The sequence below is a fragment of the Hypanus sabinus genome, chromosome 15 (assembly GCF_030144855.1).
Source record: "Hypanus sabinus isolate sHypSab1 chromosome 15, sHypSab1.hap1, whole genome shotgun sequence".
NCBI lineage: Eukaryota > Metazoa > Chordata > Chondrichthyes > Myliobatiformes > Dasyatidae > Hypanus > Hypanus sabinus.
This window is the reverse complement of record NC_082720.1, coordinates 90,158,168-90,185,545: the sequence shown is the minus strand read 5'-3', so window position 1 is coordinate 90,185,545 and position 27,378 is coordinate 90,158,168. Positions and strand designations below refer to the sequence as shown.

Here is a 27,378-nt window from a genome sequence, read left to right as displayed (position 1 = left end):
TGACTCTCCATCAGTACCACCCCTCCCACAGTGTGACTCTCCATCAGTACCACCCCTCCCACAGTGTGATCCTCCCTCAGTACCGTCCCTCCCACAGTGTGACTCTCCATCAGTACCACCCCTCCCACAGTGTGACTCTCCATCAGTACCACCCCTCCCACAGTGTGACCCCCCTCAGTACCGCCCCTCCTACAGTGTGACTCTCCCTTAGTCCCACCCCTCCCACAGTGTGCTTCCTCAGTACCACCCCTCCCACAGTGTGATCCTCCCTCAGTACCACCCCTCCCACAGTGTGACCATCCCTCATTCCACCCCTCCCACAGTGTGACCCCCCTCAGTACCGCCCCTCCCATTGTGTGACCATCCCTAGCAGTGCTTTTCCCTACAGTGTGACTGTCCCTCAGTACCACCCCTCCCACAGTGTGACCATCCCTAGCAGTGCTTTTCCCTACAGTGTGACTGTCCCTCAGTACCACCCCTCCCACAGTGTGACCCTCCCTCATTCCACCCCTCCCACATATTGGTCTTGATTGTGGGCTCAAATTTCTGATCAAACAGCAACTGATGACAGGGCCAAGGAAAGTGTTAAATTTTGACAACGTCCACAGACTGAGCATAAACATCAGAAACGACTGAACCCTAGCACTGGCAGGAGATTTCAAACAATTGGAGCTGTGGTCTATTTTGGGTGATGTATTATGGAGTATTTCATGAAGGTGTCATTAAGTTATGTGTCGAACACAAGGATAATGCACTGTGTATCTTGGAATAATGAAGACATTTTGTCAAACGCCAATAACTTCAGGAAACAGACGCAGCATTGAGTTCTTCACACCCTGTGTCCTGCCAGTATAGCGCTGTTTGTTTCCAATCAGGAGGATGCTGGAGTGATCTGTCCTCTCTGATACCTTCCTGTTTTTCAGTAGCTGCCTGTGCGTTTCACCTAGAGTGTGCCCTAGCACAGCAGCTCTGGTTGACTGCACAGCTCCTGTCTCGGCCGCGTCCTGTGTTGTCAGCAGATGCAGACAAAACAAGGTTTCACCCAAAGAGGCAGCTCACATCTCCTTCAATGCATAAAGCAGAATCTGCAGCATGTCAGTTCCTCGTTGAAATCTCTCTGTAGCTCGGTGATGGGCTGACATTGAATTTTAGAACCAGGTGCAGGTCAGTCTGCCTAGTGAATTGTAAGAAGCATATTTCAAAGTTCATAATAAATTTATTATCAAAGAATCAGAATCATGTTTAATATCACTGGCATATGTTGTAAAATTTGTGGCAGCAGTTCAGTGCAATAATAATAAAAACGATTAATTACAATAAGATTTAGTCCAACTCCTGGCCTTCACGTGTGGCCTAGTTCTTCTGCTCAGCAGAACTGTTCTCACTGACAGGAGAAGGGGCAAAGGCGGACCACTGGCACCTTAAAACCAGTTGCTCCGGGCAGATGGGGCTCATTTACCAGGGATGGTAGCTCATCTAGGAGAGGGAAAACTCCGATTTCAAACCTCCGCTGCCTTGTGGCTATACCCGCTCACAGGAAAGGCTTTGGAAGTAAGTCCCAATGAAAAATCCGGAGTCGGAGTCCTGAAGGCGGCTGACTGCTGTACCCGGCACCGGCACGGCAACTCCTGCGATGCTGCTGGCACCAAACTGTATCAACTCTCGTCGTTCCTTTGGACTGGTCATCAGCATGGAGGGGGGAGGGGGGGGTCCCACTGCATGGGCAACAGACGGATCTCCATATCAACTCTGCCCTGGCTTGGGCCCCGGAGAAGCCACTCCCAGTGACTACCAGAGGCCCAGTACCCATGGTCACCCACGACCGACGGAGGCCGGACACACACACACACACACAAAGATTTATGTGTGTGTGTGTCCTCAGGCTCTTGTACCATCTCCATGATGTTAGCAATGAGAAGAGGGTATGTCCTGAGTGATGGGGGCCCTTAATGATAGATGCTGCCTTTTTGAGGCATTGCCTTTTGAAGATGTCCTCAATGTCGGGGAGGCTAGAGCCACTGATGGAACTGACTGAGTTTAACAACTTCCTGCAGCTTTCTGATCTTGTGCTGTGGCCCCTCCATACCAGACGATGATGCAACCAGTTAGAATGGTAGAAGAAAGTATGTATATGTCACCAGATACAAAGTTCAAAGAAAACTTTATTATCAGAGTACATTTTCCTACAGGCATGCTCAGTAAATCTGTAGAATAGTAACTATAACAGGATCAAAGAAAGATCAACTAGTGTGCAGAAAGCAAAGAATTGTGCAAATAAAAATGTAAATAAATAGCAATAAATAACAAGAACATGAAGTAACAAGATAAAGCAAGCTTAAGTGATATCATTGGTTGTGGGAACATCTCGATGGATGCAAGTGAGTGTAGTTATCCCCTTTTGTTCAAGAGCCTAATGATTGAGGTAACTGTTCTTGAAGCTGGTGGGACGAGTCCTGAGGCTCTTGCACTTGCTACCTGATGACAGCAGCGAGAGAAGAGCATGGCCTGGGTGGTGAGGATCTCTGATGATGGATGCTGCTTTCACTCAATGCCGTTCATGTAGGTGTGCTCACTGATTTGGAGTGTACCCATGATGTACTGACCAAATCCACTATCTTTCGTAGGGTTTCCATTCAAAAGCATTGGTGTTTCCATACCAGGCTGTGATACAGCCAGTCAATACACTCTCCACTGTACCTCTATAGAAGTTTGTCAGTTTTTGATGTCATCCTGAATCTACTATGGAAACAAAATGCTGCTGTGCTTTCTTCGCAATTGCCTTTATGTGCTGGGTCCAGGACAGGTTTTCTGAAATAGTAGCACCAAGGAATTTAAAGTTGCTGACCCTTTCCATCTCTGATCCTCCACTGGGGACTAGGTCATGGACCTCTGGTTTCCCTCTCCTGAAGTCTACAATCAGTGCCTTGGTCTTGCTGACATTGAGAGAGGGTTGTTGGTATGGCACTACTCGGTTAAATTTTCAGTCTCCCTCCTGTATGCTGATTCAGCCCACATCAATGGTATCGTCAACAAACTTGAATATGGTATTGGATATGTGTGTAGCCAGACAATCATAGGTGTAAAGTGAGTAGAACATGGGGCTAAGCACACAGCCCTGTGGTGTACCGGTGCTGATGGAGATCATGGAGGAGGTGTTGCTGCTCTGAACTGACTGCGATCTACAAGCGAGGAAATCCAGGATCCAGTTGCATGAGGAGGTATTGAGGCCAGTGTCTTGCAGCTTATTGACTAGTTTTGAGTTGAGGAGATGCTGATATCAAATGCTGAGCTGTAATTGATAAAGTGCATGCTGATGTATACATATTTGATGTCCACATGCTCCACGGTTGTGTTAAGGGCCAATGAAATGTTATCTGATGTGGACCTGTTGCTCTGGTAGGCAAATTGGAGTGGATCAAAGTTGCCTCTCAGGCAGCAGCTTTTTTAAAATTAAACAAAATATACATTATTCAAAAATAAAATTATTTACAATAACCATTTAGGCAGCAGCTAATATGTTTCATCACCAGCCTCTTAAAACACTTCATCACTGTGGACGTTAGTGCAACTGGGCAAGGTAATTGAGGCAGGTCACCACACACTGGTCTTAGGCACCGATATAATTGAAGCCTGCTTGAAGCGGGTGGCCACCCTGCAGAAGTGAGCAGTTAAAGATATCAGTGAACACACCAGCCAGTTTTTCTGTACAGGTCTTTAGTAAGAGGTGAGGTACCTATGTGAATCAAGTTTGTAACCTATAGTAACCTTTTATGTATTGCAAAACAACAACTTTCACAATATTTATCAGCAATAATAAAATTCATCTGATTCTGATAGCCAGAGACTTTTTTCCAGGGCGGACATGGCTAATACGAGGGTGATAATTTTAAGGTGATTGGAGGAAAGTACAGAGGAAAGAAGGTTTTCTGACACAGAGAGTGGTGGGTGTGTGGAACACACTGCCAGGGATGGTAGTAGAAGCAGATAACTTAGGGACATTTCAGAGGCTCGGATAGCCACAAGAATGGAGGGTTATGTGCGAGGGAAGGGTCAGATTGATTTAGAGTAGAACAGACAGGCAGACATACTTTATTGATCCCGAGGGAAATTGGGTTTTGTTACAGCCGCACCAACCAAGAATAGTGAAGAAATATAGCAATATAAAACAATAAATAATTAAATAATAAGTTAATCATGCCAAGTGGAAATAAGTCCAGGATCAGCCTATTGGCACAGGGTGTCTGACACTCCAAGGGAGGAGTTGTAAAGTTTGATGGCAACAGGTAGGAATGACTTCCTGTGACGCTCAGTGTTACATCTCGGTGGAATGAGTCTCTGGCTGAATGTACTCCTGTGCCTAACCTGTGCATTATGGAGTGGATGGGAGACATTGCCCAAGACAGCATCCTCTTTTCATACACCACCGTCAGAGAGTCCAGTTCCACCCCCACAACATCACTGGCCTTACGAATGAGTTTGTTGATTCTGTTGGTGACTACTATCCTCAGCCTGCTGCCCCGGCACACAACAGCAAACATGATAGCACTGGCCACCACAGCCTTGTAGAACATCCTCAGCATCGTCCGGCAGATGTTAAAGGACCTCAGTCTCCTCAGGAAATAGAGATGGCTCTGACCTTTCTTGTAGACAGCCTCAGTGTTCTTTGACCAGTCCAGTTTATTGTCCATTCGTATCCCCAGGTATTTGTAATCCTCCACCATGTCCACACTGACCCCTTGGATGGAAACAGGGGTCACTGGTGCCTTAGCCTTCCTCAGGTCCACCATCAGCTCCTTAGTCTTTTTCACATTAAGCTGCAAATAATTCTGCTCACACCATATGACAAAGTTTCCCACCGGAGCCCTGTACTCAGCCTCATCTCCCTTGCTGATGCATCCAACTATGGCAGAGTCATCAGAAAACTTCTGAAGATGGCAAGACTCTGTGCTGTAGCTGATGTCCGATGTGTAGATGGTGAAGAGAAAGGGAGACAGGACAGTCCCCTGTGGAGCCCCAGTGCTGCTGACCACTCTGTCTGACACAGTGTTGCAAGCGCACGTACTGTGGTCTGCCAGTCAGGTAATCAATAATCCATGACACCAGGGAAGCATCCACCTGCATCACTGTCAGCTTCTCAGCCAGCAGAGCAGGGCGGATGGTGTGGAACGCACTGGAGAAGTCAAAAAACATGACCCTCACAGTGCTCATCGGCTTGTCCAGGTGGGCGTAGACACGGTTCAGCAGATAGATGATGGCATAAAACATAGAAGACCTACTGCACAATACAGGCCCTTCGGCCCTCAAGCTGTGCTGAACGTGTACTTTAGAAATTACCTAAGGTTACCCATAGCCCTCTATTTTTCTAAGCTCCATTTATCTATTCAGGAGTCTCTTAAAAGACCCTGTTGTATCTGCCTCCACCACAGTTGCTGGCAGCCCATTCGACGCACTCACCACTCTCTGTGTAAAAAAACTTAAACCTGACATCTCCTCTGTACCTACTTCCAATCACCTTAAAACTGTGCCCTCTCATGTTAGCCAGATTCTCATTGGCTATTTAATTTGCTTCAAAATACTGATTAATTAGCTCAGTGTACATATTCCAGTTATCCTTTGAGTGATCAAATATATCAATTTTGGCAACACAGCCAGCCATTTCTGCACTTTTTTTATGATCATTATCATCTGGTACTCAGTTTTTATGAACCCATGAATTCTTCCAGGTTTTGACTTGTTTCTAATACTCATTTCTGTGTTCCCTTCTGAAAAACACGTACTGCTGTTTTTTTTAACACGCTGTGCGGGCTGAGTCTCTGCAAGTGCCGGGCTGAGTTTTTCTCACTCGCCGTTCCTCGCTGTGCTCTTTTTTCAGTTTGAATGTGTCTCTGCACTTCAACAGGTTAGTAGCCATCTCGGGTTCGTTTTAACATGCCAGAGTTATGTTTTGTGATTTCTAAACTTTAAACTAATTCAAAAAAAGACACACACGGTGGTCCAAAATGTGAGTCCTACCTCGTGTTTACTTTAAGCGAGTCGTGCATGTATCACGTGGTAGCAATTCACATATTTATACATACAACTCAAATGAATTATGAATAAGAATGCTTAATCAAGATTATACAAATGTTATTTAAATAATATACATAACATTCCCTCGCCAGCATCATAGATTCAAAAGTGTATACCCAGATGAGATCCAGGAGTTTGGATTCTAGTTTTGGTAACATAACCAGTTTGCTATACAGATATATCCTTACAGTGTAGGTTAAATGTTCAGCACAACATCATGGGCCAAAGAGCCTGCACTATACTGTAGTGTTCTATGCTGTATGTTTTGCTTTCATTGAAGCAAGGACCTTTAGAAGAGGTTATTTAGCTCATCAATTTCATGCTGGTTCCTTCGAAGTCAAGTGCTAACCAGGGGCCCATGGATACCTTGCTTAATGGTATTGCCCATGGTATTAAAAAAAGATTGAGAACATGTGTTCAGGGTCTTGCAGACTTGCCCTGTCTGTACCCATCCGGAATAAATTGGTAAATTGATTCATTATTGTCACATGACCTGAGATACAGTGAAAAGCTTATTGTGCCCACTGTTCATACAGATCAGATCATTACACGGTGTATTGAGGTAGAACAAAGCAAAACAATAACAGAATGCAGAATAAAGTGTCACAGTTACAGAGAAAGTGCAGTACAGGTAGACAATAAGGTGCAAGATCCATGATGTAGATTTTGAGGTCATGAAACCATCTTATTGTACCTGGGGTCTGTTCAGTAGTCTGATAACAGGGGAATAGAAGCTGTCTTTGAATGGTGGTGCGTGCTATTAGACTTTCATATCTACTTTCTGATGGGGTGGGGAGAAGAGAGACTGGTCATGGTTGGGATCTTTGGTTATGCTGGCTGCTTTACCAAGGCAGCAAGAAATGTAGACAGAGTCCATGGAGGAGAGGTTAGTTCCTGTGATGTGTCCACAACTCTCTGCAGTTTCCTGTGGTCACGGGCAGAGCAATTGCTGGACCAAGCTGTGATGCATCTGGACTGGATGCTTTCTAAGGTGCTTTGAAAAAAATTGGTGAAGGTTGACAGGGATAGGCTCCCTGAGTAAGTAGAGGTGTTGGTGAGCTTCTTGCCTGTGACGTCTTTGTGTTTAATCCAGTAATGCTCACTACTGGGACCTGGGAGCTTTGACCTCAGCACCATTGATATAAGTGTGAATATGAAATATTCTTGCAGTGAATACCCAGCCTGCTCAATTCTTCCTTTGAGTTGTAACCTCTGCCTTTCTTTCTCACACGGGTGCAGAGGTCCTCAAGCCATCTTGGGGCGCCATACTCAAGACCGAACCCCTGACTGTGAAGACTGGAGGAACATCTCAGCTGGGCCCCTGACCAACAAGATTGAGAGCATTGAGACCAGCTCTGAGGTTCTGGAGGGGCGGAACAAGGTGGGTCCTTTCCGCTCTCCTAACACTTTTCCATAACATCTGCAATGCAGTAGAACATGCCAAGAACTCTTTATGGGGCCATTATCAAGGAAAATTTAAGATACTGGAAAGGGATGTTGGTTGTTTGTCATATCCAACAATGACAGGAGACCTGTGGGGTGGAGTTTTTAAAATGGTAAAGCTGTTCAGCTCTCTCGACCACAGAAGTCCAACTCAATTGGTACGAGTAATCCCCACAAACTGGGGTCGTCCTTGGTTGGGGTGTTGACCATGACTTCTGTGCCTTGTCAAGCCCTTTGTTTGCCGTGAAGTGTTCCAAAGCTGCCTTCCTGGCTGTTGGATCTCATCTGCCCTGTCTACCAGAGCTAACTTTGTATACTAGGTCAGGCATGTCCCTATATGACTGGGGCATGAGGGGACCCCCCCCTCACTTAGCTTAGCCTGGTTGTTGAAGCGGTGTACCGGGGTGTGGCTGCTGTCACATGCAAACAACTCCTTGGAGCCACAGGTGAGAGCTGAGAGACCAAAGTTGTGTAATGGACACAACAAGGTCCTTCACCAGAGGTGCTACCCCTCCCTGGACCCCATGCACCCCAAAGGAAAGGACTACCCTCTGGCTACAGCCATAGGAAATTCTCCTCATCTCTGTTCTAAAGGGATGTCTCTTTATTCTGAGCTCTGTATTTAAGGGCATTTGGTGGTTAAACGGAGATAAACTACCAGCCTGGGGTTGATTTTAAATCAGAGATTGCTGGGTTTTTGATAAACAGGCATCAGTTGCCGGGGATGGCAGTGGGCAGGAGATGGCACAGATTAGCCACAATCCTGTTAATTAGTGGTACCTGCTTGAAGGGCTGAAAAGCTACCTGTTTCTTCCCTCTCCCTGCTTCAGTCACTCAGTCACTGTTTCCTCTCCCCCGACAGACAGTCAGCAAGCTGAGCATTATGGCAGCCAACATCTCCGTCATGTATAAGTGTTCCGCTTTCAATAAAGTCGGGCACGATGACCGTGTCATCTACTTCTACGTGACAAGTGAGTACCTCGGGGTGGGGGGGTGGTGTGTGTGTGTGTGTGTGAGAGAGAGAGAGACAGACCGATAGACAGACAAATAGTAAAAAAGTAAATAAATAATATTGAGAATGTGAGTTAAAAGTGAATCCAAAGGTTCAGTGTTGAGGTGAATGAACTTATCCGCACTGGTTCAGGAGTCTGATGGTTGAGGGGAACTGTTCCTGAACCTGGTGATGTGAGTTCTGATGCTCCTGTACCTTCTTCCTGATGGCAGCAGTGAGAAGAGAGCATGACCTGGGTGATGGGGTCTTTGATGATGGATGCTGCTTTCTTGTGAATGTGCTCATGATGGGAAGTGTTCTATCCGTGATGAACTGAGGTTGATCCACCACTTTCTGTACAGCAATTGCTTCATTAGCAAATCCATGCTGGCCTGCAGAAACTGAGTTCCCTGTCTTTGTATCTCAAGGTATCCCAGAGGGATTCGGTATCGATCTACAGCCTTCAGAGAGCCCGGTGGAGGGTCAGAGAGTGCATCTGCGGTGCAGCGCGGATAATTACACCTACGAGAACCTGCAGTGGTACCGGCTTCTGCCTAGCGCCCTGGAGGGTGAGCTGGGAGACCCTCCTGTGCTTGAGTGCAGGAACATGCACATGTACGGCAAGAGGCTGGCAGGGGTGGAGACGGCAGACCCCCAGCACAAGGGACTGGCTCTGGAGCTTCAGATTGCCAGTGTCACACTGAAGGACGAGGGTGATTATGTGTGTGAAGTTCAGAACAAGAAAACTGGCGAGAAACATTGCCACAGGAAGTACGTCCTGGTGAGAGGTGAGTGCCCACTGTCAGGTGGTACAACAGGGTGGCATAGCGGGTAGAGCCATGTCTCAAAGAACACAGCCCGACTGATCCATGCTCACAAAGATGTCCGTCTGTGCTTGTCCTGTTGGGAGGGGTAAGGCTCTGAGGAATGCAGTAGAACAGAAGGATCTGGGAGTGCAGATCCCTTTCCTTGAAATTCAACGCAAACTCTTGTGGGTGTGGATAGGGGAATCTCGAACAGAGATGAGGAGGAATTTCTTTAGCCAGAGGGAGGTGAATCTGTGGAATTTATTGCTACCGACAGCTGTGGAGGCCAAGTCATTGTGTATATTTAAAGCAGAGTTTGATAGGTTCCTGATTAGTCAGGTGTCAATGGTTACGGGGAGAAGGCAGGTGAATGGGGTTGAGAGGGATAGTAAATCAGTCATGATGGAATATGTTTTCTGTAGTTAGGCACATTTTATTCCAAATCTCTGCTTTAACTTTATTTTTATATACTGCAATTTTTTATTCTTTATAATTGTCTTTTGTTACCCATTGCTCCAACACACCGCAGCAATTTCCTAATATATATAGTGAATAAAGTTGATCTTTGATCCTTGAAGTGACGTCACAGGTAGATGTGGGCATAAAAAGACTTTTGGCACATTAGTTTCATAAATTGGAACACTGAGTACAGGAATTGAGGTGTTATATTGAGGTTGTATAAGACATTGGTGAGGCCTAGTTTGAAGTATTGTGGGCAGTTTTGATTACCTATCGACAGGAAAGATGTCAATAAGGCTAAAAGAATCCAGAGAAAATTTACAAGAATGTTGCTGGGACATGAAGACCTGCATTATAGGGACCAGTTGATTATTTATATATTTATTAACTATAAACTGTTTTTGAGATGCAGCACAGAAAAAGCCCTTTTGGCCCTTCGAGCTGCGACACCCAGCAATCTCTGATTTAACCCTAGCCTAATCATGACACAGTTTACAGTGACATCAGCTTACAGTACCAGACAATGCACCATTGAACTGTGGGAGGAAGCCTAGACAGTCTCACGCTCAACCTCCTTAAAGCAGTGGTGGGAATTGAATCTGGGTCGCTTGTACTATTGTGGTAACCACTGTGTTACTGTTCCACCCCTATTGGTTAGCACTTTATTTCCCAGAGTGAAGGAGAATTGAGGGGATATTTCATAGAGGTATGCAAAAGTATGAGGGATTTAGATAGATAAATGCAAGCAGGATTTTTTCCACTGAGGTTGGGTAAGACTAGAAATAGAGGTCATGGGTTAAGGATGATGGGTGAAATGCTTAAGAGGAAATTGATAGGGAATTTTTTCACTCAGAGGGATATGTGAGTGTGGATGCCGGTTTGATTGCAGCATTTTAGAGAAGTTTGGATAACCATATGGACGGGAGGGGTATGAAGGGCTGTGGTCCGGGTGCAAGTCGATGAGGCTGGGCAGAATAACAGATAGACACAGACTACTCCGTAGGGTAGCAGTCTGCAGTTAGTGTACGGCTTCACAGTGCCAGTGATTGGGGTTCGGACTGTAAGGCAATTGGAACAGTGATGATAGGACCTAGAATCCTGAACACTACAAATACCACCAAGACAGCTGGGAAGCTCAGTTCAAGTCATGGAATAAATCTGGAATAGAAAGCTAACATCACCAAGGCGACTGTGAAAACCCACCTGGTTCTAAAAGACTATAAGATATCGGAGCAGAATGAGGCCATTTGACCCCTCAATTCTGCTCTGCCCATCCATCATGGCTGATTTATTATCTCTCTTAACCCCACTCTCCTGCCTTCTCCCCTTAACCTTTGATCCCCGATTGATCAAGAACCTATCAGCATTCACTTATATATACTCAATGACTTGGCCTCTACAGCAGTCTGCGACAATGAATTGCACAGATTCACCACCCTGTGACTAAACTCCTCATCTTTGTTCACCCATGTGCTTCAGGGAGGAACCCTGTCCCATATAGTCCTGTTGTGAGCTCAGAGGAGCACATGCAGCTAACAGATTTCTGATCCTCTTGCAGCTCCGGAGAGCCCAGGTCTGTTCGGGAACCTGACTGACCTGTCAGTCAATGTCAGTGACTCCATCCAGATGAGGTGTGCTGTTAGCGGAACCCCTCAACCCACCATCACCTGGTTCAAGGACGAGAAAATGTTCCACCAGCTCTCAGGTAAGGCATTTACTTATCATTGTCTCCAACCCCCACCACCCAATGAAACCACTCCCACAGCCCACGGACACTCCCCCCACCCACAGAATCCATAAGACCATAAGGCATAGGAGTAGAATTGGGCCATTCAGCCCATTGAGTCCACTCCACCATTCTATCACGGCTGATCCCAGATCCCACTCAACCCCATATACCTGGCTTCTCGCCATATCTTTTGATGTCCTGACCAATCAGAAACCTGTCAGCTTCCATTTTAAATACCTGCACGGACTTGGCCTCCACTGCAGTCTGGCAGAGCATTCCACAGATACACTACTCTGCCTAAAAAAAAAAATCCTCCTTACCTCTGTTCTATAGGGCTGCCCTCAATTTTGAGGCTGTAGCTTCTAGTTCTAGATACCCCCACCATAGGAAACATCCTTTCCATATCTATCCTATCTAATCCTTTCAATATTTGGTAGATTTCAGTCAGATCCCTACACATACTTCTAAATTCCAGTGAGTACAGCCCCAAAGCTGCCAAACAATCCTCATATGTTAACCCTTCATTCCTTGTGAACTTCTTCAGGACTCTCTCCAATGACAACACATCCTTTCTGAGATATAGGGCTGAAAACGCTCGACAGTACTCGTAACTGTGGCCTGACCAGTGTCTTATAAAGGTTCATCATTATCTCCTTGCTTTTATATTCTATTCCCCTTGAAATAAATGCCAACATTACATTTGCTTTTTTTGCACTACAGACTCAACCTGTAAATTAACTCCTGGGACTCCTGGGAGTCTTGCACGAGGACTCCCAAGTCCCTCTGCACCTCTGCACCCATTCAGATAATAGTCTACACTATTGTTCCTTTTATCAAAATGCATTATCATACATTTCCCAACATTGTGTTCCATCTGACACTATTTTGCCCATTTTTCCAATTTGTCTAAGTCCTGCTGCAATCACATTGCTTCCTCAGCACTACCTGCCCCTCCAACCGTCTTTGTATCACCCGCAAGCTTTGCCATTGACAAACAATGCAAAAAGTAGCGGTCTCAATACTAAGGAACACCACTAGTCACTGGCAGCCAAACAGAAAAGCCCCCTTTATTCCACTCACTGCCTTCTACCTGTCAGCCATTCCTCTATTCATGCCAGTGTTTTTCCTGTAAAGCCATAGGATTTGATCTTGTTAAGCAGACTTTTGAGTGGCACCTTATGAAATGACTTCTGAAAATCCAAGTAAATGATATCTGTTGCCTCTCCTTTGTTTACCTGCTTGTTATTTTCTCTAAGAACTCTTAATAGATTTGTCAGGCAAGATTTCCCTTTACAGAAACCATGCTGACTTTGACTTTTTTTTATCATTAGTCTCCAAGTACTCCGAAACCTCATCCTTAATAATGGACTCCATCACTTTCCCATGCCCTAAGGTTAGGCTAACTGGCCTATAATTTCCTTTCTTTTGCCTTCCTCCCTTCTTAAAGAGTGGAGTGACATTTAAAAATTTTCCAGTCCTCTGGGACCATACCAAGATGAAGTGATCCTTGAAAGATCATAACAAATGCATCTGTTATCTCTTTGTGACCCTCTCTTAAGACTCTGGGATGTAGTTCGTCTAATCCAGGTGACATATCCACCTTAAGACCTTTGAGTTTGCCTAGCACCTTTTCCTTTGTAATAGCAATGGCACTCACTCCTCTCCCTGACACCACGGACCTCTGGCACACTGCGAGTGCCTTGCACTGTTAAGACTAATGCATGATACTGATTAAGTTCATCTGCCATTTCTTTGTCTCCCAATACTACCACATCAGCATCATTTTTCAGCAGTCCAACATCAACCCCTCCCACAGCCCAAGGATACTCTTTCCCTCATCATCAACTCTCCCCACCCACTGAATCCCCTCCCACAGTGCTCCCCCCCCCCCCATCACTGACTCTCTTGTGTAAGCTTGGGAGACTGCGGAAGCTGAGACTGCTCTGGTTGGTATCAAAAGGGTTGAGAGGATATTTAAAGGGGATGTTTAACACCATGAAAATGTTTGATGCAAGGGATTGGTGAGTGTAAAACATGAACGGAAGGGAACAGGCAGATGTAACACAGGGGAATGGAGAGAACTGGCCTGATACTGGGGCCAAGTTCAACAGGAACTTTCCAAATATTTGAAGTTGATAGGGTAGTTAACAAGGTGTATGGCACATTTGCCTTCATAGGTTGGGGGAATTGAATTAAAGAGCCGCAAGGTAATGTTGCAGCACTATAAAACTCTGGTTACACCACACTTGGAGAATTGTGTTCAATTCTGGTCATCTCATTATAGGAAGGATTGTGGTGGCTTTAGAGAGGGTTTGGATGAGATTTACCAGGATGCTGCATGAATTAGAGAATGTGTCTTTTGAGGAAAGGTTGAGCAAACTAGAGCTTTTCTCTCTGGAATGAAAGAAAACGATAAAGGTGTACAAGGTGATTAGAGACATAGACCGAGTGAGCAGAATAAGACTTTTTCCCAGGAGAGATATGATTAATATGAGAGGGCATTATTTTAAGGTGATTTGAGGAAACTATAGGGGGGATGTCGGATGTTTATTTACACAGAGACTGGTAGGTATGTGGAACACACTGCCACGGGTGGTAGCAGAGACAGATACGTTAGGGATATTTAAGAAACTCTTGGCACATGGCTGATGGAAAAATGGAGGCCTATGTAGGAGGGAAGGGTTGGATTGATCATAGGGTAGCTTAAAAAGCTGGCTCAAAATCATGTACTGAAGGCTCTGTACTGTGCTGTAATGTTCTTTAGGCAAAGTGGAGTTTATCCGCAATTACGCTGGTACGTATCTGCACAGGTGCAATAAAAATTAAGTTGTAGTACCATCACAGGCACAAAGATCATATAAACAACATTTACAAGATATACCTAAATCAAACATAATACACAAGTAGAGCAAAAAAAGGATTTAAATCCATTTCGTTCCAAGTGGTCTTCGTGTTGCCATACAGAGGTGCTGATTAGTATAGTACCAGGTGGCTCAAGAACCGAATGGTCAAAGGAAAGGAGCTCTTCCTGAACATTGTGGTGTACCTGCTGCCCAGTAGTAGCTGTGAGGAGATGGCACGGGATGGACAGTGAGTGGCATCTCCTGTAGATACAGTCAATGGCAGGGATGTCCACTACTTTCTGCAGCTTCTTGCATTCCTGTGCATTTGAATTGCCGTACCAGACGGTGATACAAATGGGAACCTTCCTGTGAATGAAGTAGGTGTTGGGCACCACATTAGCAGAGCAGTTAACATAATACTTTACAGTGGTGGCTGTAGGATTCTGGTTCAATCCCCGTTGCTGACTGGAAAGGGTTTCTCCTTGTCACTGCATGGGTTACCTCCAGTTCCCTCACACATTCTGAAGATGTACAGGTTGGGATGCATTCAGGGCTGTGGACATGTTGCCGGCCTCTGGGCCTGTACTCACTGGAGTTTAGAAGAATGGGGGTGGAGGGAGATCTCACTGAAACCTATCAAATTTTGAAAGGCATTGGCAGAGTGAATGTGGAAAGGGTGTTTCTTATATTGGGGGCCCAGCCTCAGAATACGAAGGTGTCCCTTTAAAACAGAGATGAAAGTGGTATTGACTTCATGGAGCCTGTACAGATTACAGAGGAAATGTTTGCTGACTTAAGATGAAGCAGGTTTGGTAAAACCCCAGGGCCTGACAATGTGTCCCCTCAGACCTGTAGAAGGCAAGTGCAGAAATTGCAGGGGCCCTAGCAGAGATATTAAATCATCCTTAATGAAGGTGAGGTACCGGAAGATTGGAGGATAGCCAATGTTGTTCCACTGTTTAAAAAAGGCTCTAAGAATAAACCAGGAAATTATAGGCCGGTGAGTCTGACGTCAGTAGTGGGCAAGTTACTGGAAGGTATTCTAAACAACTGGATATATGAGTATTTGAATAGATTTGGACTGATTTCAGGACAGTCAGCATGGCTTCATATGTGGTATGAACCAATCTTAAAGAGTTTTTCGAGGAAGTTACCAGGAAGAAAGCAAGGCAGTGGATGTTGTTGACATGGATTTTAGGAAGGCATTTGATGAGGTCCCGCATGAGAGGTTGGTCAAGAAGTTTTAGCCACTCGGCTTTCAAGATGAGGTAGTAAATTGGATTAGACTTTGGCTTTGTGGGAGAAGCTAGAGAATGGTGGTAGATGGTTGCCTCTCTGACTGGAGACCTGTGACTAGTGGTGTGCCACAGAGATCAGTGCTGGGTCCATTGTTTGTCATTTATATCAACGATCTGGATGATAATGAGGTTAACTGGATCAGCAGATTTACAGGTGGCATCAAGGTTGGAGGTGTGGTGGACAGCGAGGAATCAGATCTTGCAGCGGGATCTGAACAGCTGAAAAATGGCAGATAGAATTTAATGCAGACAAGTGTGGGGTTTTGCACTTCTAGAGGACCAACCCTGGTAGGTCTGACACAGTGAATGGTCGGGCACTGAGAAGTGCAGTAGAACAAAGGGATCTGGGAATACAGGTCCAAGATTCATTGAAAATGACATTACAGTTAGGGAGGATCACAAAGAAGGCTTTTGGCACATTGGCATTCATACATCAAACCATTGAGTACAGGAGTTGGGATTTTGTGTTCAAGTTGTATAAGAGAGACCTAATTTGGAGTATTGTGTTCAGTTTTGGTCACCTACCTACAGGAAAGATTTAAACAAGGTTGAAAGAGTACAGAGAAAATTTACAAGAATGTTGCAAGGACTGGAAGACCTGAGTTATAAGGAAAGACTGAATACATTAGGACTTTGTAGAACATAGAAAATTGAGGGGAGATTTAATAGAGGTGTACAAAATTATAAAGGATATAGATAGGGTAAATGCAAACAAATTGTTTCCATTGAGGTTAGGTGGGACTACAACCAGAGGCCATGGGTTAAGGGTGAAAGGTGAAAAGTTTAAGGGGAACATGAGGGGAAATTTCTTCACTCAGGGTTGTGAGTGTGGAACAAGCTGCAAGCGCATGTAGTGCAGGCAAGCTCGATTTCAATGCTTATGAGAAGTTTGGATGGTAGGCATATGGAGGGCTATACTTCTGGTACAGGTTGATGAGAGTAAGCATGGACTAGAAGGGCCTATGGGCCTATTTCTGTGCTGTGCTCTTCTATGACTCTATGATGAAGAATTTCTTTAGCCAGAGGGTAATGGATCTGTGGAATTCATTGCCACAGATGGCTGTGGAGGCCATGTCATTGGCACTATTTAAAGTGGAGGTTAATATGTTAGTCAGTGTTACAGGGAGAAGGCAGGAGGATGGGTTGAGAGAGATGATAAATCAGCCATGCTGGCTGAGTAGTATAATTCTGCTCCTGTATCATATGTTCTTTTGGTCTGTGACCCACTCAGAACAACCCACCTAACAGAGTGTGTGCTTGAACACAGGGGTGGTCCTCAGTGAGCACAACCAGACCCTCACCATCCCGCGGGCACAGGAAGATGATTCTGGACTGTATCGCTGTGTCGCTTGCAACTCCAAAGGCTGTGTCAACTCCAGCGCATTCGTCTCCGTGCAAGGTCAGTGAACATCTGCACACACCAACAATCACATAGAGCCTCTCCATGGAGTGCCAGGTCCAGACCTGCCTCAGCAAGAATTCACTGCATTTCTGTAGCACCTTCCCTCACCCCAGGGCTTGCTGTTCACCATCCCACCCAATGAATGTTTCCAGGAGAGTGGGCAGTGAGCTGACCTGCGGGCGGAAGAGGGTCTGTCAAGGTCTGGTCAACGTCCATGTGAGAGAAGTGATAAAATACCTCAGTCTTCTGCAGAAGTTGCGATAGAAGTCTCCCTGCTCTTCATGCCATTTTAGAGAACATATAAAATTACAGACCACCACCCTGGCAGGGCTTTCCACACACCCAACACACTCTCTGTAAAAGACCTACCCTTGATAACCCCACTAGACTTTCCTCCAGTTATTCTAAAAATTGTGCCCCTGCGTCTGAGCCATTTCTACCCCTGGAAAAAGTCTCTGGCTATCCACTCGATCTATGCCTCTTATCGTCTTGTACACCTCTATCAAGTCAGCTTTCATCCTCCTTCACTCCAGAGAGAAAATCCCTACCTCACTCAACCTATCCTCATAAGACAGGCTCTCTAAACCAGGCAGCATCCTGGTGAATCTCCTCTGCACCATCTCTAAAATGTCCACATCCTTCCTGTAATGAGGCAACCAGAGCTGAGCATATTGCAAGTATTTCTATCCATATTAACTGTAATTCTCCCTCAGTGTTTCCCCTCTCAAAGTGTGACCCTCCCTCAGTTCCGCCCCTCCCACAGTGTGACCCTCCCTCAGTAACCCCCCGATACATTGTGACCCTCCCTCAGTAACCCCCCGATACAGTGTGACCCTCCCTCAGTAGCACCCCTCCCTCAGTACCACCCTCCCACAGTGTGACCCTCCCTCAGCACTTCCCCCCCTCAGTGTGACCCTCCCTCAGCACCAACCCTCCCTCAGCACCGACCCTCCCTCAGCACCAACCCTCCCTCAGCACCGCCCCTTCCACAGTGCGACCCTCCCTTGGCACCGCCTCTCCCACAGTGTGACCCTCCCTCAGTAACCCCCAATACAGCGTGACCCTCCCTCAGTACCACCCCTCCCACAGTGTGACTCCGTCAGTACTGCCCCTCCCTCAGTGTGACCCTCCCTTAGTACCATTCCTTTTTTTAACAAAACTATAAAAGTTTATTTACATCACATATACACAAGGCACAGATAGTCAATATTTACAAGACAGTAAGTATACTCAAAATATGGTTACTACCATCTATATAACAATCAATACCCTTGGGGGGGGGGGGCACCGCTCCCAGAATTCCCCCAGTGCGCCTGCTGCAACTGCACGCTCCCTCTCCAAGGACAACCAGGTACGAACATATCCTTGGAAAAGGAGCAGGTAGTTGGCCTGGGCAGCACACTCCATTTTCTGCCACCTAGACCCGTGAATGGCCATCTTGGCCAGGCCTAGGAGATCGTCCTCATGACCCGCCCCCTTCAGAACTGGGTGTCCGCATATGAGGAGCTCAGGACTAGGGTGCAGCCAGAAACTCAGAAGCAGTCTCTTGAGAAGGAGGGTCTGCAACTCTCACATTCCATGAAAGCATGGTGCATTGACTCCTCCTGCCCACAGAATGGACAGGTGGACGGGGTGTCAGTGAACCTACTCAAGAACTTGTTGTATGGTACTGGCCGATGCAACACTCCTCCCACAATGTGACCCCCCCCCCCTCAGTACCACCCCTCCCACAGTGCAGTACAACCTCTGAATCCCAAATAGTGTTCCCATTTGTGTTCCTGCACCTGGACTGGATATGGGTGAGCTGTGGATCTGGGCCTCCCATGACCATCATGTCCTCCAGTTCTGTCAAGCCCCTCCCCTGACAGGTGAAATGGTTTCCCACCACCATTCCCAGGTCACTATTCCTGGTCCCAGCACCCTTTGGAGTGATTGCAATTCACCTTCTCTCCCCAAACTATCACTGACTAATTCTTTTTGAATTAAAAGGAAAAGGAGTTCTCTATATAGGAGGGAAGGGTTAGATTGATCTTAAGAGTAGGTTAAAAGGTCAGTACAACATCGTGGGTCAAAGGGCCTATTTATTTATTTATATATATAAAAGTATAAATTAAAACTAATATAATTATTAAATTATATAGATATAATTTTATAAGGAATGAAAAAAGAGCAAAATAAAGGAAAAAAGCATCTAGAGGTAGTGTACGTGGATTAATCGTCCATTGAGAGATATGATAGTGCTGGTCAAGAAGCCGTTATTAAAACGTATAGTGTATGTCTTTTGGCTGCTGTATCTCTCTCTGATGGTGGCAATGAGAAGAGGGTGATGGAGGTTCTTAATGAGGCCTTGCCTTTTGAAGATTCCCTTGATGCTAGTGAGGCCATGATGGAGCAGGCTGAGTTTACAATTTTCTGCCGCTTCTAGTCCCGTGCACTGGAGCTTCCATACCAGACTGATGCAACCAGTTAGAATGCTCTCCACGGTACATGTGTAGAAATTTGCTAAAGTCATTGGTAACATACCAAGTCTCCTCAAAATCTCTTCAAAAAAACACATGTATGTAGATTATTGAATGCAGACTCGATGGATGGAATGCTGCTCCAATGAATTACAGTCTCTGGTGTGATCATGGACTGGACATAAGAAGTGATGAAGATTTGCCCCCTCCCTACCCTTCCCCACAAAGAGAAAGATGTAGTTTAAAGGAAAGATGACAGAACCATGGCTGACAAGAGAAGTCAAAGCCAACATAAAAGCCAGAGAAAGGGCTTTTAATAGAGTAGTTTCCTGGGAATAGTGGGAACTTAGAGGGTTGTGAGGCTTTTAAAAGTCAACAGAAGGCAGCTAAAAATGTCATTAAGATGGTAAAGATGGAATATGAAAGTAAGCTAGCCAATAATATTAAAGAGGATACCAAAAGTTTCTTCAGATGCATGAAGTGTAGAAGAGAGGCGAGACTGGATTTCGGACTGCTGGAAGACGATGCTGGAGAGGTCATAAAGGGGGCAATTAAATGGTGGATGAACTGAAGAAGTATTTTGCATCAGTCTTCACTGTGGCAGATACTAGCAGTATGGTGGAAATTCTAGGTGTCAGGATGCATGAAATGAGTGTGTGGTTACCATTAGACAGAAGATTTTTGGGAAACTGAAAGATCTGAAGGTAGATCCGTCACCTGGACCAGATGATGTACACCCCAGAGTTCTGAAAGAGGTGACTGAAGAGATAGTGGAGGCAATAGAAATTATCTTTAAAGAATCACTAGATTCTGGAGTGGTTTCGCAAGACTGGAATATTGCCAATATCCCTCCACTCTTCAAGAAGGGAGAGAGGCAGAAGAAAGGAAACTATAGGCCAGTTAGTCTGACTTCAATGGTTGAGAGATGTTGGAGTCAATTATTAAGGATGAGGTCTCGGTACTTGGAGGCACATGATAAAATAGGCCATAGTCAGCATGGTTTCCCCAAGGGAAATCTTTGCCTGACAAATCTGTTGGAATTTTTTGAAGAAATAACAAGCAGGGTGGACATGGGAGAATCAGTTGATGTTGTGTACTTCAATTTTCAGGCCTTTGACAAGGTGCCACACATGAGGCTGTTTAACAAGCTACGATTACTGGTAGCATGGTATTACAGGAAACATTCCAGCATGGATAAAGCAGTGGCAGTTTGGCAGGAGGCAAAGAATGGGATTACAGGGAGCCTGTTTTGATTGGCTGCCGGTGACTAGTGGTGTTCCACAGGGTTGGGACCGATTATTTTTACATTATATGTCAATGACTTGGATGATGGAATTGATGGCTTTGTTGCAAAGTTTGCAGACAATATGAAGATAGGTGGAGGGGCAGGTAGTTTTGAGGAAGTGGAGAGAACACAGAAAGACTTAGACAGATTAGGACAATAGGCAAAGAAATGGCAGATGGAATACAGTGTCAGGAAGTGTATGGTCATGCACTTAGATAGAAGAAATGAAAGGGTTGACTATTTTCAAAATGGAGAGAAAATGATGATGAGAGACATTGATCGTGTGGATAGAGGCTTTTTCCCAGGGCTGAAATGGTTGCCACAAGAGGACACAGTTTTAAGGTGCTGGGAAGTAGGTACAGAGGAGATGTCAGGGTTAAGTTTTTTACTCAGAGGGTGGTGAGTGCGTGGAATGGGCTGCCAGCAACGGTGGTGGAGGCGGATATGATAGGGTCTTTTAAGAGGCTTTTGGATAGGTACATGGAGCTTAGTAAAATAGAGGGCTATAGGTAAGCCTAATAATTTCTGAGGTAGTGAATGTTCGGCACAACTTTGTTGGCCGAAGGGCCTGTATTGTGCTGTAGGTTTTCTATGTTTCTAAAATTTAAAAAACTGAATTACAAAGAGACTTGGGAGTCTTTGTGCAGGATTCCCTAAAGGTTCATTTGCAGGTTGAGTCTGTGGTGAGGAAGGCAAATGTGATGTTAGCATTCATTTCAAGAGGTCTAGAATATAAAAGCAAGGATGTTATGTTGAGACTTTATAAAGCACTGGTGAGGCCTCACTTGGAGTATTGTGAGCAGATTTGGGCTCCTTATCTTAGAAAGGATGTGCTGAAACTGGAGAGGGTTCAAAGGAGATTCACGAAAATGATTCCAGGATTGAACAGCTTGTCATATGTAGAGTGTTTGATGGCCTGTACTCACTGAAATTCAGAAGACTGAGAGGTGACCCTATGAATGGTGAAAGGCCTTGAAAGAGTGAATGTGAAGAGGATGTTTCCTATGGTGGGAGTGTCTAGGACCAAAGGACACAGCCTCAGAATAGAAGGGTGTTCATTTTGAACTGAGATGAGGATGAATTTCTTTAGGCAGAGTGGTGAATCTGAGGAATTCTTTGCCACGGGCAGCTGTGGAGGCCAAGTCTTTATGTATAGTTAAGGCAGATGTTGATGGATTCTTGATTTGTCAGGGCATGAAGGGATACAGGGAGAAGGCAGGAGATGGGGCTGAGAGGTAAATTGGATCAACCATGATGAAATGGTGGAGTAGACTCGATGGGTCAAATAGCCTAATTCTGCTTCCATATATTATGGTCTTACAACAGGTGGTGGTGACAAATCAAACATCGAGATTGTGATCTTAGTTGGGACAGGAGTCATCGCCGTTTTCTTCTGGATTCTGCTCATCCTCATCTTCTGTAACGTCAAGCGGGTAAGATTCCTGGGGGTAAGTAGCTCAGACTGGCACTTAATTTATTCAAATCTCAGTACTTCTGCATGCTTCCACACTGTTAATACGTTATAAAACCTCAGGTTTGTTGAACTTCCTCCCCATTGCTTTCTACCAGCCTCAGTTCCCTTCCAAAATGACAATATGAAGGACCTCCAAATCTAATCCCTCCCTTCAAAATAAGCAAACCAGCCTCTCCTCCATGGACTCTGTCTGCACCTTGCTGCCTCGGTAAAGCAGCCAGCAGAGTCAAAGACCCCAGCACCCCAGACATTCTTCCTTCTCCCATCATACAGAACATACAAAAGCCTGAAAGCTCATACCATCAGGCTCAAAGAAGCTTCTATCCCAGTGTTAGAAACATGAGGGGGGATTTGATCGAGGTATTTAAAATTTTGAGAGGGATAGATAGAATTGACGTGAACAGGCTGTTTCCATTGAGAGTAGGGGAGATTCAAACTAGAGGACATGATTTGAGAGTTAGGGGGCAGAAGTTTAAGGGAAACACGAGGGGGTATTTCTTTACTCAGAGAGTGATAGCTGTGTGGAATGAGCTTCCTGTAGAAGTAGTAGAGGCCAGTTCAGTTGTGTCATTTAAGGTAAAATTGGATAGGTATATGGACAGGAAAGGAGTGGAGGGTTATGGGCTGAGTGCAGGTAGGTGGGACTAGGTGAGATTAAGGGTTCGGCTCAGACTAGGAGGGCCAAGATGGCCTGTTTCCGTGCTGTGATTGTTATATGGTTATAGAAAACCTTCGCACAATACAGGCCCTTCGGCCCACAAAGCTGTGCCGAACATGTCCCTACCTTAGAACTACCTAGGCTTTACCCTTAGCCCTCTATTTTTCTAACTCCATGTAGCCATCCAGGAGTCCCTTAAAAGACCCTATCGTTTCCACTTCCGCCACCGTCACCAGCAACCCATTCCACACACTCACCACTCTCTGTGTAAAAAACTTAGCCCTGACATCTCCTCTGTACCTACTAGCCAGCACCTTAAAACTGTGCCCTCTCATGTTAGCCATTTCAGCCCTGGGGAAAAGCCTCTGACTATTCACACGATCAATGCCTCTATATGATGACGGATGGGCTCTTGTCCTCACAATCTGCCTCTTATGACCTTGCACCTTATTGTCTGCCTGCACTGCACTTTCACTGTAACTGTGACACTTTATTCTTCATTCTGTTATTGTTTTCCCTTGTTCTACCTCAATGCACTGTGTGATGATCTGATCTGTGTGAACAGTATGCAAGACAAGCTTGTCACTGAACCTCAGTACATGTAATAAATAATAAATCAATACCAACCAATACCATCTGGTAGAAGGTACCTACTGCCAGGCTCAAGTCAGCTTCTATGCCGCTGTTCGGATTCAGATTTATTGATCACATGTACATCAAAACATACGTCATTTGCATTTACAGCCAATCCAACGATGTGCCGGGGGCAGCCCGCAAGTGTTGTCATACAATCCTTTGCCAACATAGCATACCCACAATGCTCAGCAGAACAACACAGAACACAAACATCAAAACAACAACAGGAAAACAGGTCCCTTTCACATGAACAGTCCTCCAACTTCAGAAGTGCCCTCAGGGGCTCCAGTGTCTCTTGAATGGACCTCCCAAAAACAAAAAGATAGACTCCTGATTTCGCTGTCTAGCTTGTAGTGACCTTTGCACTTTCTTTACCCTCACTGCACTTTCTCTGAAACTGTGACATTACACTCAATGACCACTTTATTAGGTACCTCCTGTAAATAATAAAGTTGCTACTGAGTGAAAGTTTGTGGTATTCTACTGCTGTAGCCCATCCACTTCAAGATTTGATGTGTTGTGCATTCTGAGATGCTCTTCTGCACACGACTGTTGTAACGCATGATTAATTGAGTTGCTGTCACCTTCCTGTCAGTTTGAACCCGTCTGGCCATTCCCCTCTGACCCCTCTCATTAACAAGGTGTTTTTGCCCACAGAACTGCTACTCACTGGGTATTTTTTTGTTTTTTCTCGCCATACTCTGAAAAATCTAGACTGTTGAGTTTGAAAATCTCAGGTGATCAGCAGTTTCTGGGATACTCAAACCACCCCGTCTGGCACCAACAATCATTCCACGGTCAAAATCACTTAGATCACATTTCTTCTCTATTCTGATGTTTAGTCTGAACAACAACTGAACCCCTTGACCATGTCTAGATACTTTTATGCACTGGGTTGCTGGCACATGTCACTCCACTCTTTAAGAAGGGAGGAAGGCAAAAGGAAGGAAATTAGAGGCCAGTTAGCTGAACCTCAGTGGTTGGGAAAGTTTTGGAGTCTGTTATTAAGGTTGTGGTTTCGGGGTACTTGGAGACTAATAATAACATAAGTCAAAGTCGTCATGGTTTCTGTAAAGAGAAATCTTGCCTGACAAACCTGTTAGAGTTCTTCAAGGAAGTAACAAGCAGGGTGGACAAAGGAGAGGCAGTGGATGTCATTTACATGGATTTTCAGAAGGCGTTTGATAAGGTGCCACACACAAGTCTATTTAACAAGATAAAATCCTATGCCATTATAGGAAAGATACTGACATGATAGTGGGGTGGCTGACAGGCAAGAGGCAGCAAGTCAGAATAAAGGGGGCCTTTTCTGGTTGGCTGCCAGTGACTAGTGATGTTCCTCAAGGGTCAGTACTGGGACTGCTACTTTTCACATTGTTTATCAATGATTTAGATAATGGAATTGATGGGCTTGTGGCAAAGTTTTTGGATGATATGAAGATAGGTTGAGGGGAAATAGTGCTGAGGAAGCAATGCAATTGCAGAAGGACTTAGACAAATTGGAAAAATGGGCAAAAAAGTTGCAATTGAATAGAGTGTTGGGAAATGTATGAATTTGATAGAAGGAAGAATATTGCAAAATGTTATCTAAATGGGGAGAAGGTTCAAACATCAGAGGAGCAGAGGGACTGAGGAGTCTGTGTGCATGACTTCCGGAAGGTTAATTCACAGATTGAGTCTGTGGTAGAGAAGCCAAATGCAACGTTGGCATTCATTTGAAGGGGAATGGAATATAAAAGCAAGGAGATGATGCTGAGCCTTTATAAGACACTTGGAGTATTGTCAATGGTTCTGGGCTCATATCTCAGAAAGGATGAGTGCAGAGGTGGATGTGGAGAGGAGGCTTCTTAAGGTGGAGCTATGCAGAACTAGAAGGCACAGCCTCAAAATTGAGTAGCGACCTTTTAGAATAGAGGAATTAATTTTTTTAGTCAGAGAGCAGTGAACCTGTAGAATGCTCTGCCACAGACTGCGGTGGAGGCCAAGTCCGTGGGTATATTTAAGGCGGAAGTTGATAGTTTACTGATCGGTCAGGGCATCAAAGTATATGGTGAGAAAGCAGGCGTATGGAGGTTAGTGGGATCCAGGATCAGCCATGACGGAATGGCAGAACAGACTCAATGGGCTGAATAGCCGAATTCTGCTCCTATGTCTAATGGTCGCATGATTGGCTGATTAGATATTTGCATAAATGAGCTAGTGTACCTAATAACGTAGCCACGGAGTGTAGGTTCTTCATTCTGTTTTCCAGTTTACCTCCTTGTTACACTTATGTATGGAATTATCTGCTTGGATCACGTGCAAACACAGTCTTTTCTCTGTTATCTCAGTGCATGTGACGTTAATAAGCCAGTTCCAGTTACATCTCCCTGTGCAGTGTGTATTTCCACCCTCCTGAGTTTCAGGGAAAGGTTGAATGGCTTAGCACTTTATTCCCTGGAGCATAGGCGAATTAGGGGAGGTTTGATAGAATGTACAAAACTATGAGGGGTATTGATAGGGTCTGTGCAAGCAGGCTTTTTGCACTGAGGTTGGGTGAGACTAGAAATAGAGGTCATGGGTTAAGGGTGAAAGGTGAAATGCTTAAGAGGAGCTTGATGGGGAACTTTTTCACTCAGAGGGTGATGTGAGTGTGGAATGGGCTGCCAGCACAAGCAGTTTGATGTAGCATTTAAGAGAAATTTGGATAACCACATAGACGGGAGGGGTATGAAGGGCTGTGGTCTGGGTGCAGGTCGATGAGGCTGGGCAGAATAACAGATCAACACAGACTAGTCCATAGGGTAGCAGCCTGCAGTTAGTGTACGGCTTCACAGTGCCAGTGATTGGGGTTCGGACTTTAGGGCAATTGGAACAGTGATAATAGGACCTAGAACACTACAAATGCCACCAAGACAGCTGGGAAGCTCAGTTCAAGTCATGGAATAAATCTGGAATAGAAAGCTAACATCACCATGGTGACTGTGAAAACCCACCTGGTTCCACAATACTACAAGATACAGGAGATTTCTGGAGCATTTGGCCCATCGAGTCTGACTGTCACTCCATTAGATGAATGGTTTGGTATGCACTAGATGGGCTGAAGGGCCTGTTTCTGTGCTGTAGTGTTCAATGATCGATGTTGACCAAGTTTGGTGATGTTGACTCTGAAACAAGTGGAAGGTGGCCTGGATAAAATGTTAAAACTTGCTGTTGTGTTGTGTAAAAACAAAAGAATATAAAGAACAGAAGTAAGCTATTCAAATCCCAGGATGTACCACGTGCTCCGGTTCCCTCGCACATTCCAAAGACGTATTTCTCAGGGTTAGTAGGTTTGGGGCATGCTGTGTTGGAGCCAAAAGCATAGTGACTTTTGTAGTCTGCCCCCAGGACATCCTTGGGCTGTGTTCAAAGTTCAAAATAAGTTTATTATAAAACTGCATATTGTATACGTTGCCGTGTACAACCCTGAGATTCATTTTCTTGCGGGCTTTCACAGTAAATATAAAGAAACACAATAGACTCAATGAAAAGCCGCACACAACAAAGATGGGAAAACAACCAAAAGACAGCAAACTGCAAATACAGAAAAAAACAATAAGTGTCGAGATTGGGGTTACTGGGTGGCACAGCTCGAAAGCTGGAAGGGCCGACTCCATGCTGAATCTCATTAAATAAATAAATAATATGAGATGAAGAGTCCTTGAAAGTGAGTCCATAGGTTGTGGGAACAGTGCAATGTTGGGGTGAGTAAAGTTATCCCTTCTGGTTCAGGAGTCTGATGGTTGAGGGGTAATAACTGTTTCTGAACCTTCTGATGTGAGGCTCTTGTACCTTCTTCCTGATG

The 27,378-nt window shown here is 45.1% G+C and overlaps 1 protein-coding gene across 7 annotated transcripts in view; it reads left to right on the top strand.

Annotated features, from left to right (window-relative positions):
- The window catches only part of flt4 (fms related receptor tyrosine kinase 4), a 271,100-nt gene that overhangs the window by 186,192 nt on the left and 57,530 nt on the right, over positions 1–27,378 (top strand). For 5 of the 7 annotated variants that reach the window (XM_059990711.1, XM_059990706.1, XM_059990705.1 and 2 more), the window contains 6 exons: positions 7,309–7,450; positions 8,375–8,483; positions 8,932–9,291; positions 11,327–11,473; positions 16,906–17,037; positions 22,111–22,232. In XM_059990711.1, coding sequence (XP_059846694.1) covers positions 7,309–7,450; positions 8,375–8,483; positions 8,932–9,291; positions 11,327–11,473; positions 16,906–17,037; positions 22,111–22,232 — 1,012 coding nt within the window. The remainder of the gene's footprint in view (positions 1–7,308; positions 7,451–8,374; positions 8,484–8,931; positions 9,292–11,326; positions 11,474–16,905; positions 17,038–22,110; positions 22,233–27,378) is intronic. The other 2 variants (XM_059990708.1, XM_059990707.1) reach the window with 1 other exon arrangement.